Source organism: Trachypithecus francoisi, unplaced genomic scaffold (genome assembly GCF_009764315.1).
Source record: "Trachypithecus francoisi isolate TF-2019V2 unplaced genomic scaffold, Tfra_2.0 Lachesis_group10, whole genome shotgun sequence".
NCBI classification, from domain to species: Eukaryota; Metazoa; Chordata; class Mammalia; order Primates; family Cercopithecidae; genus Trachypithecus; species Trachypithecus francoisi.
In genome coordinates this window covers 84,371,294-84,384,877 of record NW_022681455.1, presented here as the reverse complement: position 1 = coordinate 84,384,877, position 13,584 = coordinate 84,371,294, and the positions used below count along the sequence as shown (strand labels likewise).

Sequence of the window (13,584 nt, the reverse complement as noted above, 5' to 3'; positions counted from 1 at the left end):
TGGTGTGATGCTGGAGAAGGTGCCCCCACCTCTCAGACATCTCCCAGCAAGCTCCACAAAGATCTTAAACACTCCAGTCTCCAAATTCCTCCTCTGTACTGCCCCTAATCCCCTGCCTCACCAGGACAGAGAGCTGCCAGCAGCTCCCATCTCTCCTCAATACTAGAAGATGGCCAGCGGCCAGGAGCAGTGGCTCACACCTGTAATCCCAGCACTTTGGGAGGCCGAGATGGGTGGATCACCTGGGGTCAGGAGTTCGAGACCAGCCTGGCCAAAATGGTGAAACCCCATCTCTACTAAAAATACAAAAGCTAGCCAGGCGTGGTGGCAAGTGCCTGTAATCCCCACTACTTGGGAGGCTGAGGCAAGAGAATTGCTTGAACTCGGTAGGCGGAGGTTGCAGTGAGCCGCGATTGCGCCGCTGTACTCTAGCCTGAGAGATGGAACAAGACTCTGTCTCAAAAAAATAAGAAATAAAAATGAAAATAGAACTCAGCCAGCAATGACATGTGGGCTTCATCTGCCATGCCAACCCTTAACAATTAGAGCTGCCCGCTTTATAAAAAGCTGAAAGAATGCTGAGACTGCATCCAACAGAGCAGAAAAGAGACTCAGGAAGGCAAACCACATCGATTGTCAATTTGGCAATGTCTGCAGTTGAACTGGGAGGAGAACTGGTGGCCCAGTTGCCATGTATCTTCCAGCCCTGTGTGGGCTCTTCCCTAACCTACCCATGGGCCCTCACCAAGGTTTTGGACTTTTTTAATTGCTCCATCATGATCGAGACAAACTCCTTCATCTGCTGAAATTCACGTGGGTTGATGCTACCAGAGCCGTCAATCAAGAAGGCGATGTCCTGTTCAGGACACCCTGAGGAAGGGGAAAAAGAGTATGAATCAAGTAATTTGACACTTGGTGTGTTGGGCTTTTTTGTATGTCAGCTCTCTGCTGAACAATGAGAATATAGGCCCCCGTCTCTATAAAATACATATATATGTTATATAATATATACATAAACATATATATTATAGAGATGGGGTCTCTATAATATATATAATATAACATATATACATATATGTTAAAAATTAGCTGGGCACAGTGGCACACGCCTATAGTCCCAGCTCCTCAGGAGGCTGAGAGTGGGGCATCACTTCAGCCCAAAAGGTTGAGGCTGCAGTGAGCTATGATCACGCCATTGCACTCCAGCCTGGGCCACAGAGAAAGACCCTGTCTCTAAAAAATAAATAAGTAAGTAAACAAACAAGGACAAAGTAGTACGGAAATTTTTTGTTAATTCTGCCCAAGGGAATCAGGGAACGTGGTGATGTTTGACTGGATCTTGAAGAACAGGAAATAACTTGCCCAGCTGGGCACAGTGGCTCACACCTGTAATCCCAGCACTTTGGGAGGCTGAGGTAGGTGGATCACTTGAGATCAGGAATTCGAGACCAGCCTGGCTGACATGGTGAAACCCCGTCTCTATTAAAAATACACAAAAAGTTGCTGAGATCGCACCACTGCACTCCAGCCTGGGTCACAGAGCAAGACAAGAAAGAAAGAAAAGAAAGAAGAAAGAAAGGAAAAAAGAAAGGAAGAAAGGAAGAAGGAAGGAAGGATTTGCCAGATATACAAAAGAAATAGATTCTAGAAAAGAGAATGGCACATACACATAAAACGATGTGGAATGTGCTCCTCTGCCTTCTACCCCATCCCCAAATCCACTTTCTACCCATCGCCACTCAGCTCTGTGGCCTGGGAGGTCAACCTGCAGGGACCCCATTACCAGGACTCTGTTGCCCTCTGGATTCCCATTGGATTTGGTGGATGAGGGGGCTCAACAGAAGACTGGAGGGAGGAGGACAGTGAGGTCCGGGTGTTCTCCCATTGAGGTTGCTTGGGGACAGCTATGTCCTTCACAAAAGACCAACTGTTCCTCAGAAGGAGGCCAGCCCCACATGACTCTCTCCGGACCCTCGTGAGCTCTTCCTCCCCTCAACCCATAAGCCCAGGGGTGAAAACAGACCTGCTTGCCCAAGGCTTGCAAAGTCCCTGATGGGTCCCTTAGAACTCTCACAGTTTTATAATTACTCCCTTTATAAATAAACCCCCCTCTTTGTAAATAAATCTTACTGAAACTGCCTTTGCAAAATTATGGCTGAGACAGTGGAAGAGATCTAAACTAACCGACTCCATGTTGTTTCTAACCTCCAAGCTGTCCTTGTTCATTCCTGGGTATAGGCTGAACTAACTTTGGGAGAAACTTAGTTTATAGTTTATAGTTTAAACAAAGATTGTAACAGCCCTTTTCCAAAGCAGACCTCCTTCTTGCCTGGGGACTAGACTGCCTTTGTAGGACTAACATTAGTCACAAGATTAGAAATTATGGTTTAGGAGTCATGCAGCTGGAGGCTACAAGATTCTGACCCTCCCTAAACTGCTCCTAAAATCAGCACTTGAGATATTTTGCAGACCTTGGACTTGATGGATCAGCTGGCACCGCCCAGATCAATAAACTGGCTCATCTGATCATGTGCCCCCCACCCAGGAACCGACTGAATGCAAGAAGATAGCTCCAATTCCCAGTGATTTCATCCCTGACCAATCAGTACTCCCGGCTCACTGGCTCCCCGCACCCACCAAGTTATCCTTAAAAACTCTGCTCCCCAAATGCTCAGGGAGACTGATTTCAGTTGATAATAAAACTCTGGTCCCCTGCACAGCCAGCTCTGTGTGAATTATTCTTTCTCTATTGCAATTCTGCTGTCTTGATGAATCGGCTCTGTCTAGGCAGCAGGCTAGGAGAACCCCTTAGGCAGTTACATTACTGGAATGTGCTTTTGGTCCCAGCTGAGACTCCTACTGATACTTGGGACAAGGGCCTCAAAAGGATTCTGGCAGAATCCAGGAATGCCGTTCGATAGAAACAGCACTACAGGGGCAAACGTATGTGATGGCAATGGAAACCCAGCAGTGGCATCAAGCAAAGAACAGCGGGCAAGGGCCTCTCTACTCCAATAAGGAGTTTGACTTTATCTGTAGGCAATGGGGAGCCACGGAAGGTTCTTAGAAAAGGAAGTGAGATGATTTGTTTTGTATTTTAGAAAGACTGGCAGGGCACAGTGGCTCATGCCTGTAACCCCAGCACTTTGGGAGGCCTCCTGAATAATTAAGACCACAAGCACATGCCACCATACCTGGCTGATTGTTTTTTTTGGTTTTTTTTTTTTTTTGGTTTTTTTTTTTTTTTTTTTGTAGCGATAGTGTCTTATTATGTTGTCTAGGCTGGTCTCAAACTCCTGGCCTCAAACAATGCTCCTAACTTGGCCTCCCAAAGTGCTGGGACTACAGGTGTGAGCTACCGCACCCTTTCGAATTTTGAACCAAGTGTATGTGTTATATATTTTTTAATAAATGAAAACATTTTTAAAGAAGTAGTCTTGAACCCTGAGAGTGAGGTCTAAAGAGGTAGAGGTGTTAGCTGAAGCCACAGAACTGGGTGATTTCAGGAAAGAAGAACACGTGAGTGAAAAGAGAACCCAGAACCCAGTGCCCCTAGCTGGAGAGGGAGGTGGAGGCCAGCCGGGGGTGAAGAGAATGCGCTCAGGAAGTTTGGGTGGTGAAGGTGGGGAGAGATGGCAGGAGATGAGGAGGAGATTGGAAGAGAGAAGATCATTTTCATGGCTATCAATTGTGGTGGTTGATCGTTTTTCAGATACAGGTAGAATGAGAATGTTTACAGTCAGAGGAAGGGAGAAGTTAAATGTCCTAGAGAGAAAACAAGTGATTCAAGAGATGCTGGGCCAGGCACAGTGGCTCACACCTGTGATCCCAGCACTGTGGGAGGCTGAGATGGGAAGATCTCTTGAGCCCAGGAATTTGAGACCAGCCTGGGCAACAAGGTGAAACCCTATCTCTACAAAAAATACAAAAATAAGTGTATGCACACCTGTGATCCCAGCTACTCCGGAGGCTGAGGCACAAGAATTTCTTGAGCCTGGGAGGCAGAGGCTGCAGTGAGCTGAGATTGTGCCACTGCACTCCAGCTTGGGTGACAGAGCAAGACCCTGTCTCAAAAAGAAAAAGGAAAGAAAAAGAAAAAAGGAAGACAGGTGATCACCTTAGTTGGTACATGAGAGACTCTCAAAAGTCCAGATGGAAGAATTTAGTCATAGAATGGAGGAGAGACAGGTCTTCCTCTAAAACCACTGAGTCACTGCCAGGAGTGCTGTCATTATGGAAATTTGAGAAAAAGGAGAAAGTGCAGTGTTATAGCTCCTTCAGAATTTGTCTAACAAATTCCAGTGAAGACTGGAAAACCGTTTATTAAGATAAAATAAGAGAAGGGGAAAGTGGAGGGAGTCCATGCATGAAGCTTTTGTTTTCTCTGTGGAGAAAGGAGGATTATCTGTGGAGGGTGAAGTATAGAGGAACAGGGCTTGAGAAAGAAAGAAAAGAAAAACATGCAAGGGAGAAACATTCGCCTATGGTGCCAGAATCAACATGAAGACAAGCAAAAAGATGGCAGAGCCATTGAACAAAGCAGTGGGAAAAAGCAGCTGGAAAGATCCATGCACCCTGACCAGGCATGGTGGCTCATGCCCACCATTCATTCCCTGGCTCATTCCCAGCACTTTGAGAAGCCAAGGTGGGCAGATGACCGGAGCTCAGGAGTTCAAGACCAGCCTGGCCAACATGGTGAAATCCCATGTCTGCTAAAAATACAAAAAATAGTCCGGCGTGGTGGCGGGCACCTGTAATCCCAGCTAGTTGGGAAGATGGGGCAGGAGAATCGCTTGAACCCTGGAGGCAGAGGTTGCAGTAAGCCGAGATAGTGCCACTGCACTCCAACCTGGGTGACAGAGCGAGATTCTGCCTCAAAAAAAAGAAAAAAAAGGTCCATACAGTCGCTCAGAATCTCAATCAATGGAGGTTTGGGGAACAGGGGTCTGGAAGGCAGCCCCCCAAGATGGTTCCCAAAATTCCCACCTCCTGCCAATGACACCTTGCGCCATTCCCTCCTCTGCAGTGTGACCTGGACTTATTTTTTAAAGATAGGGTCTTGCTCTGTCAGCCAGGTTGGCATACAATGGTGCAATCATAGCTTACTGCAGCTTCAACTTCCCAGGCTCGAGTGACCCTCCTGAGTAGCTGGAACTACAGGTGTGTGCCACCACACCTAGCTAATTTTTTTATTATTTTTTTTTTTTTGTAGAGACAGGAGTCTCCCTATGTTGTCCAGGCTTGTCTTGAACTCCTGGCCTCAAGCAATCTTCCCATCTTGGCCTCCAAATAGCTAAGACTACAGGTGGTCATCACCACACTCAGCTAATTTTTTTTCTTTTTTTTTAGCGACAGGGTCTCTCTACATTGCCCGGGCTGATCTCAAACTCCTGGGCTCCCAAAGTGTCGGGATTGCAGGTGTGAGCCACTGTGCCTAGCCAAGGAGTTTTCCTAAAGTACAAGACCCCTGGCCGGGCGCGGTGGCTCAAGCCTGTAATCCCAGCACTTTGGGAGGCCAAGACGGGCGGATCATGAGGTCAGGAGATCGAGACCATCCTGGCTAACACGGTGAAACCCTGTCTCTACTTAAAAATACAAAAAAAAAAAAAAAACTAGCCGGGCGACGAGGTGGGCGCCTGTAGTCCCAGCTACTCGGGAGGCTGAGGCAGGAGAATGGCGTAAACCCGGGAGGCGGAGCTTGCAGTGAGCTGAGATCCGGCCACTGCACTCCAGCCTGGGTGGCAGAGCAAGACTCCATCTCAAAAAAAAAATAAAATAAAATAAATTGAAAAAAAAAGTACAAGACCCTAGCACCTCCTTAGCCTCCCTCTCCAATGGGACCCACTTCCCCTACCCTTCTGCACCCAGAGCCTAGACCTTGAGCAGATGTCACCTCAGTCCTGCCCCCTCCCCTGGTCTTTTGCTGCCCATCTGTTCCCTCTGCCAAATGCAACCCACCTCGGAGGGTCCCTGGGAACTTCTGGGGCTGCTGCCGTAGATTGGATCCAAACAGGAAGCAGAGCCCTTTCACATACGTGTTCTCACTGCAAATCTGGTGCATGGTGGGGCCACAGGCCTAGGAGGCAGGAGCCAGTGGAAGGGACTGCCCCTGCTTCCTGTCCTTGTACCCCAGCACCTCCACCCTCCACAAGACCCGCTGCCCCACCATGCATGGGCCCCCAAACACCCCCATTAGGATGCTCCTCTGATCCAGGGCCACTCACCAGCAGCTGGGGGGGGCTGGTCGTGGCTGCCAGGGACAGGCCCAGGGACATGTTCACGGCCTCCACGGGGACTACGGGGACAGATATGGGCAAGGTCACCCTCGGAGGGGACAGAGAAGGCTGTGGAAGAGCTGGGCAGGGATCACCTCCATGCGGGAGACAAGGAGGTCTGACAGTGAAGGGGGATCCTAGATCTTGGGAAAGAAAGGAACATGGAGGGATTGCCTGGGGGTGTCTAGGGGAGAGACTGCAGGCAGAGGAGAGGGTAGGGAGGCAGCCACCTGTGCCCCCACCACAGATCCTCCAGGACACAGGAATGCCTGGCAAGTCCCTGTGTGTTCACAGGGGAATCCCAGTGCTGGCCCGGTGGGGCGGTGACTCACTCTGCAGGCGGATGGGCTCGCATGAGCCTATGCTGTAATCACACTGGTAGAGGCTGCCCGTTTGGTTGGCAGCCACTATCTCCTGGGGGGCTCCAACCACCACCCTGTGGGGAGAAGTGGAAATAGAGAAAACTCCGCCATGTGGGGAGAGAAGACCACAGAAGAAGTTCTGCCACCCAGAGGAAGGTGGGGGCCCATACCCGGATTCCTGAATTCCCATGACTAGGAGGAAGAATTAGAAAAGAAAAAAAAAATGGGAAAATGTTAAGACTCAGAATGAGAAAAGGTCTTCCTAAGAATGACACAAAAACCAGAAGTCATGTAAAAATAGGGCCAGGCGCGGTGGCTCATGCTTGTAATCCCAGCACTTTGGGAGGCCGAGGGAAGCAGATTGCCTGAGCTCAGGAGTTCAAGATCAGCCTGGGCAACATGGTGAAACTCCGTCTTTACTAAAAATACAAAAAATTAGCCAGGTGTGGTGGTGCGTACCTGTGATCCCAGCTAAACGGGAGGCTGAGGCAAGAGAATTGCTTGAACCCGGGAGGCAGAGGTTGCAGTGAGCCGAAATAGCACCACTGCACTCCAGCCTGGGCGATAGGGCAAGACTCTGTCCCAAAAAATAAATGAATAAATTTTAAAAGCAAAAATAGGTCAATTCAAGCTGGGCACCATGGCTCATGCCTGTAATCCCAGCAACTTGGGTGGTTGAGGTGGGAGCATCACTTGAGGCCAGAAGTTTGAAACTAGCCTGGGTAACATAGTGAGACCCCATCTCTACAAAAAGGTTTTTAAAAATTAGCTAGGTGTGGTGGTACACACCTGCAGTCCCAGGCCAACTTTTTTTTTTTCTTTTTCTTTTTTGAGACAGGGTCTCACCCTGTTGCCCAAGATGGAGTCCAGTGGCATAATCATAGCTCACTGCAGCCTCTGCCTCCTGGGCTCAAGCAATCCTCCCACCTCAGTATCCCAAAGTGCTGGAATTACAGGCATGAGCCACTGGACCCTGCCCACACAGTCATTTCATTTATTTTTATTTTTATTTATTTTCTTTCTTTGAGACAGATTTTCACTCCATCACCCAGGCTGGAGTACAGTGATGTGATCTGGGCTCACTGCTGCAACCTCCACCTCCCGGGTTCAAGCGTTTCTCCTGTCTCAGCATCCTGAGTAGCTGGAATTGCAGGTGTGTGCCACCATGGTTGGCTAATTTGTGTATTTTTAGTAGATATGAGGTTTCGCTATGTTGGCCAGGCTGGTCTTGAACTCCTGGCTTCAAGCGACCAGCCCAGCTTGGCCTCCCAAAATACTGGGATTACAGGCGTGAGCCACTGTGCCCGGCCTCCACACAGTCATTTTAAATAAATTTCTGGACCGGGCACGGTGGCTCACACCTGTAATCCCTGCACTTCGGGAGGCCGAGGGGGGTGGATCTTGAGGTCAGGAGATCGAGACCATACTGGCCAACGTGGTGAAACCCAGTCTCTACCAAAAATACAAAAAAATTAGCCAGGCATGGTGGCATGCACCTGTAGTCCCAGCTACTCGGGAGGCTGAGGCAGGAGAATCACTTGAACCTAGGAGGCAGAGGTTGCAGTGAGCTGAGATCACTCCACTGCACTCCAGCCTGGGTGACAGAGTGAGACTCTGTCTCAATAAATTAATTAATTAATTTCTGTATGTGATAAACTACCATAAGCATATTCAAAAGAAAAATACTACACAAGGGAGAGAGATTCACAACTCATACCCCAGACTACTTTCTTCAGTGTACTCAAAGCTTGTACAAACTGGTAAAAAAAAAAAAAAAAAAAAAAAATTGAAAAATGGCCAACAGATAAGAAAAACATGTTCACAGAAAATACTTCTCTCATAAAAAAAAAAAAGAAGCAATTTAAAGCTAAATTAAGATACCACTTCTCACCTACTCGATTTGCAGAGATCAGTAAGTTTGATAGCACGCTGAGTTGGCAAATGAGTGAGGGAGTATGAGGAAGTAGGTATTTTCATGAATTTCTGGTATGAGTGTAAATTGTTGCCACTTCTGTAGAAGGTGATCTGGAAAAATCTATTAAAATTGCATGTGCAGGCCGGGCGCGGTGGCTCAAGCCTGTAATCCCAGCACTTTGGGAGGCCGAGACGGGCGGATCACGAGGTCAGGAGATCGAGACCATCCTGGCTAACATGGTGAAACCCCGTCTCTACTAAAAAATAGAAAAAACTAGCCGGGCGAGGTGGCGGGCGCCTGTAGTCCCAGCTGCTTGGGAGGCTGAGGCAGGAGAATGGCGTAAACCCAGGAGGCGGAGCTTGCAGTGAGCTGAGACCCGGCCACTGCACTCCAGCCTGGGCGGCAGAGCAAGACTCCGTCTCAAAAAAAAAAAAATAAAATAAAATAAAATAAAATAAAATTGCATGTGCTCATGCACCCCTGGACACCGCAATCCCAGTCCTAGCCTTTACTTCCAAATAGGCTTGCACATGTGCAAAATGACAGCATTGTTCATATAGCAAAAGTTTGGAAACAATCTAAATGTTCATTAACAAGAGATCTAATGTAATGTAAAAGGGGATTACAAGCCAAGTGCAATGGCTCACGCCTGTAATCCCAGCACTTTGGGAGGCCAAGGCAGGTGAATCACCCGAGCTCAGGAGTTCAAGATCAACCTGGCCAACATGGTGAAATCCCGTCTCTACAAAAATACAAAAATTAGCTGGGCATGGTGGCAGGAGCCTGTAATCCCAGCTACTCAGGAGGCTGAGGCAGGAGAATTGCTTGAACCCAGGAGGCGGAAGTTGCAGTGAGCCAAGATCGTGCCACTGCACTCCAGCCTGGGCGACAGAGCGAGTCTCTAAAAAAATAAAAATAAAAAATAAAAATAAAAAACAGTCAATTATAGTACCTCCAAATTTATGGCATACAATGCAAGCATAACATGGAATTAATGGACTTATCTGGTCAAATCGCCAGGCTGCATTATGGGAGATAAAGCAAAGAGCAAAGAACAGCCCCCTCCTTCTGGAAAGGTACTATCACCTCCACAAATACTATTTCTGTAAAGGTAAATGTTTTAGGCTTCGGGGTGCATACAGTCTCTATCACAGCTCCTGAATTCTGCTATTACAGCTCAAAAGTGGCCATAGCCAGGCACAGTGGTTTATGCCTATCATCCCAGCAAGTTGGGAGGCCCAAGCAAGAGGATGACTTGAGGCCAGGAGTTTGAGACCAGATTGGGCAACAGAGTGAGACCTCGTCTATACAAAAAAATCAAAAAATTCGCTAGGTGTGGTGGCACATGCCTGTAGTCCCAGCTACTCGGTAGGGTAAGCTGGGAGGATTGCTTGAGCCCAGGAGTTTGAGTCTACAGTGAGCTATGACTGCACCAGTGCACTCCAGGCTGAGTGACAGAGCAAGACCATGTCAGAAAGGAAAGAAATAAAGGAAGGAAGGAAGGAGGGAAGGAAGGAAGGAAGGAAGGAGGGAGGGAGGGAGGGAAGGAAGGAAGGAAAGTAGGGAGGGAGGGAAGGAAGGGAGAGAAGGGCGGTAGGGAAGGGAGGGAAGGAGGGAAAGAGGGAAAGAGGGAAGCAGGGAATGAGAGAGGGAGGGAGGGAGGTAGGAAGGAAGGGAGGGAGGGAGGTAGGAAGGAAGGGAGGGAGGGAGGTAGGAAGAAGGGAGGGAGGGAGGTAGGAAGGAAGGGAGGGAGGGAGGTAGGAAGGAAGGGAGGGAGGGAGGTAGGAAGGAAGGGAGGGAGGGAGGCGGGGGGGCAATAAACAGTAAGTGACAAGTGAACGGGGTTGTTTTCAATAAAATTTATTCACAAAAATAGGCAGCAGCCTGCAGGCAGGCCTTAATTGCAGTACATGGTGTGTTGGCTGAGGGAGGGAATGTGTATGTGTTATGTACACACGGGGTCTCCCCGAAGGAACACACAAGAAACCATTTGTCAGGTCCCTCCTGGGAAGGGAACTGGGGGAAGGGAGTGAGGAAGAGAGTTTTACTCTTATACTCTTTTGCATCTTTTGAATTTAGAACACTGTAAATTCAAAAGATAAATTTATTGTATCTTTTGAATTGATTTATCTATTCAAAAAAATCACTCAATGAAATCACTGATTTTTTTCAGGTATGTAAGTCTTGGAGAGAAAGCACTGAGAAAGGGGGCTCCATCTGAGGGTCTCACCTGGATCCCTGAAGCTGGACCACGCTCTGCCCGAAGCCCTTTGCGTTCTCTTGGAAGGTCATTGTGTTTTCAGTGTCCAGGTTGAACCCATGACATAAGGTCAAGGCTAAAGGGAGAATGGGGGAAAAGTGAAGCAGAGGAAAGTAGCATGCCAGCCGGGGGCAGGGGCACACGTCTGTAGTCCTAGCACTTTGGAAGGCTGAGGCAGGAGGATCACTTGAGCCCAGGAACTTGAGGCTGCAGTGAGCCCTGATTGTGCCACTGCACTCCAGCCTGGGCAACAGAGACATATCCTATCTCAAAATAAAACACATACACACACAAAATAATAATAATAATAATAATAATTTAAAAGAAAGCAATGGCTGGCCGTGGTGGCTCACGCTTGCTATCCCAATAATTTAAGAGGCTGATATGGAAGCAGCACCTGGGCTCAGGAGTTTAACACCAGCCTGGGCAATACAGTGAGACCCCATCTCTACAAAAAATACAACATTAGCCAGGTGTAGTGGTACGTGCGTGTAGTCCCAGCTACTAGGAGGCTGAGGTGGGAGGATTGCTTGAACCCAGGAGGTCAAGGCTGCAGTGAACCATGATCATGCCACTGAACTCCAGCCTGGGCAACAGAGCAAAACCCTATATCAAAAAAAAAAAAAAAGAGATAGCAGCATGTCTTCCTGCTCCATTCCCTTTCCCGTCCATTCGGTCACCCTAACTAACCCAGCATCCAGATGTCTGCCTCTCAGGTACAGCTCTGATAGCCTGGGGCAGGGATTAGCACACTTTTTCCATAACAGCCAGATAGTAAATTTTAGGTTTTGCAGGCCAAGAAGCTGATAGAATATGTTGCACAAGTACTCATACAACAAGACAGAAAATACTTTTCCACAAATTTGTCATTAAGGAAATTCCAAACGTAATGATTAAGTACAATTTGTTTGTAATACAGGTTTATAAATGGGACAAATAGAATTCTTTGGGGGTGGTGCTCCCTATCATCAAATTGATTGTCAGTGTTCATCTTCAACCTCTGGCTGGCAGGTTGTGCAGAAACAGGTGGTGGGCCATATCGGGCCCCCAGGCCACTGTTTGCTGACTCCTGATCTAAGAACCGCCGTCATGGGGTACGTCCAGTCCCGCTCTGAATTCCAGCCTCCCTTCTGAGCACCCAAATGGTCTCTTCCCCCAGTGTCACCACAATGATGATTTGCCCAACAGTGAAGTTTCTAAGCATTCTCAATTCGATAATTTCCTTCCTATGCAGCTCTCAAGCATTTCCTTCCCTTTTGTGGAGAATTTCATTTTCCACAACATATAAGCATAAAAGGAAACAAACTCAAATTGTTTTGATTCATCAGTCATTCAACAAACAGTTGCACCCGGGTCCTTGGAAAATGGAACCGGAGGCAAAGTGGAGATGGTGAGAGGGGATCCAGGAGGAAGTACTCAGGAAGGGGGTCTCACACCTGCTGTGCACCCTGGGCCATGTCACTTCTCCTCTCTGGGCCTCCGTCTCCTCATCTGTGAAGCAAGGGGACCAACCAAGCAGCCTTGCACAGTCCATGAATGTGGTCATTCATCCAGGCTTCCCTGGCCAGCCTGTCTGGGTCTAGCTGTTCTCCCTGCTTCATCTTGAACACTTTCTCCTTCCCCAAATCCCCTTTGCCTCTCCCCAGACTGAATCCTACATACTCTGGGCCGTCTCTTTATGACAGACCCAAAAGTTCCCCTCCTCCCCACCCAGAGTCCCCCGCCCCACCCCCATGCACCTGTTAACAGAAGGACTCTGAGAGCCATGGCTGGAAGGAGCCAGAACCTGGAAGGAGGTGAACCAGGGGTTGCAGGCGCCACTGAGGAACCCCAAGGAAGCCACCGAAGCAAGGAAGGGCAGAAAAGGAGAAGTAGGAGGCAGAAGTCTATTAGAGATTCAAAGGAAGAGGGCGGAGGCTCAGTGAGCACACAGCCCTGCCTGGTCTTCCTCCCAGTCCTCCCAGGACTGCCCACAGCCTGCCCACCCTTCCTCCCCAGCTTCCTGGCTCAAACCATCAAAGTCACTACCACTGTCCAAAAGGTGCCATTTGTCACACACTCGTTTCTTTAGTTGGCCAAAGCATATGAACAAGCTGAATAGACTTAGCCTGCCTCCTAGAATTCATGTTCTAAACATTAATATGGGCCAGGTGCAGTGGCTCACGCCTGTAATGCCGGCACTTTGGGAGGCCAAGGCAGGAGGATTGCTTAAGCCTGGGAGTTTGAAACCAGCCTGGGCAACATAGAGAGACCCTGTCTCTACAAAAAAATATTTTTAATTAGCTGGGCACGGTAGTGGGCACCTGTATCCTCTGCTACTCGAGAGGCTGAGGTGGGAGAATCACTTGAGCCTGAGGTCCACGCTGCAGTGAGCTATGATCATACCACTGAACTCCAGCCTGGGCAACATAGGGAGACCCCGTCTCTACAAAAACATACATTTAAAAAATTAGCTAGGCATGGTGGCACACGTCTGTAGTCCTAGCTACTCAGGAGGCTGAGGCAGGAGGATTGTTTGAGCCCAGGAGTTTGAGACTGCAGTGAGCCTCAATAATGCCACTGCACTCCAGCCCAGGTGACAGAGTGAGACCTTGTCTCAAAATAAATAAATAAATAATAAATAAATAAGCAGACATTAATACAGATCAAACAAGTGTAGGAGGTCAAACTTTGTGTCTTCCTGGAAACACACTTTGCAAAATGTCCCTCCTTCAGCCCGTGGAAATGGGAGCGCCCTTCAGCCAGAGCTGTCCTCATTTGTAGCCATCAACA

At 48.4% G+C, this 13,584-nt stretch overlaps 1 protein-coding gene across 3 annotated transcripts in view; it reads right to left on the bottom strand.

Annotated features, from left to right (window-relative positions):
- ITGAM (integrin subunit alpha M) overlaps positions 1–12,709 on the bottom strand; it is an 82,850-nt gene extending 70,141 nt beyond the window's left edge. For 2 of the 3 annotated variants that reach the window (XM_033218226.1, XM_033218227.1), the window contains exons 1-6: positions 12,552–12,709; positions 10,783–10,888; positions 6,608–6,711; positions 6,225–6,295; positions 5,959–6,076; positions 746–870 (exon numbers count right to left, since the gene is read on the bottom strand). In XM_033218226.1, the coding sequence (XP_033074117.1) occupies positions 746–870; positions 5,959–6,076; positions 6,225–6,295; positions 6,608–6,711; positions 10,783–10,888; positions 12,552–12,579 (552 nt within the window). In that variant the 5' untranslated portion in view covers positions 12,580–12,709. The remainder of the gene's footprint in view (positions 1–745; positions 871–5,958; positions 6,077–6,224; positions 6,296–6,607; positions 6,712–10,782; positions 10,889–12,551) is intronic. The other variant, XM_033218228.1, reaches the window with a different exon arrangement.
- Between the last annotated feature and the right edge of the window lie 875 nt (positions 12,710–13,584).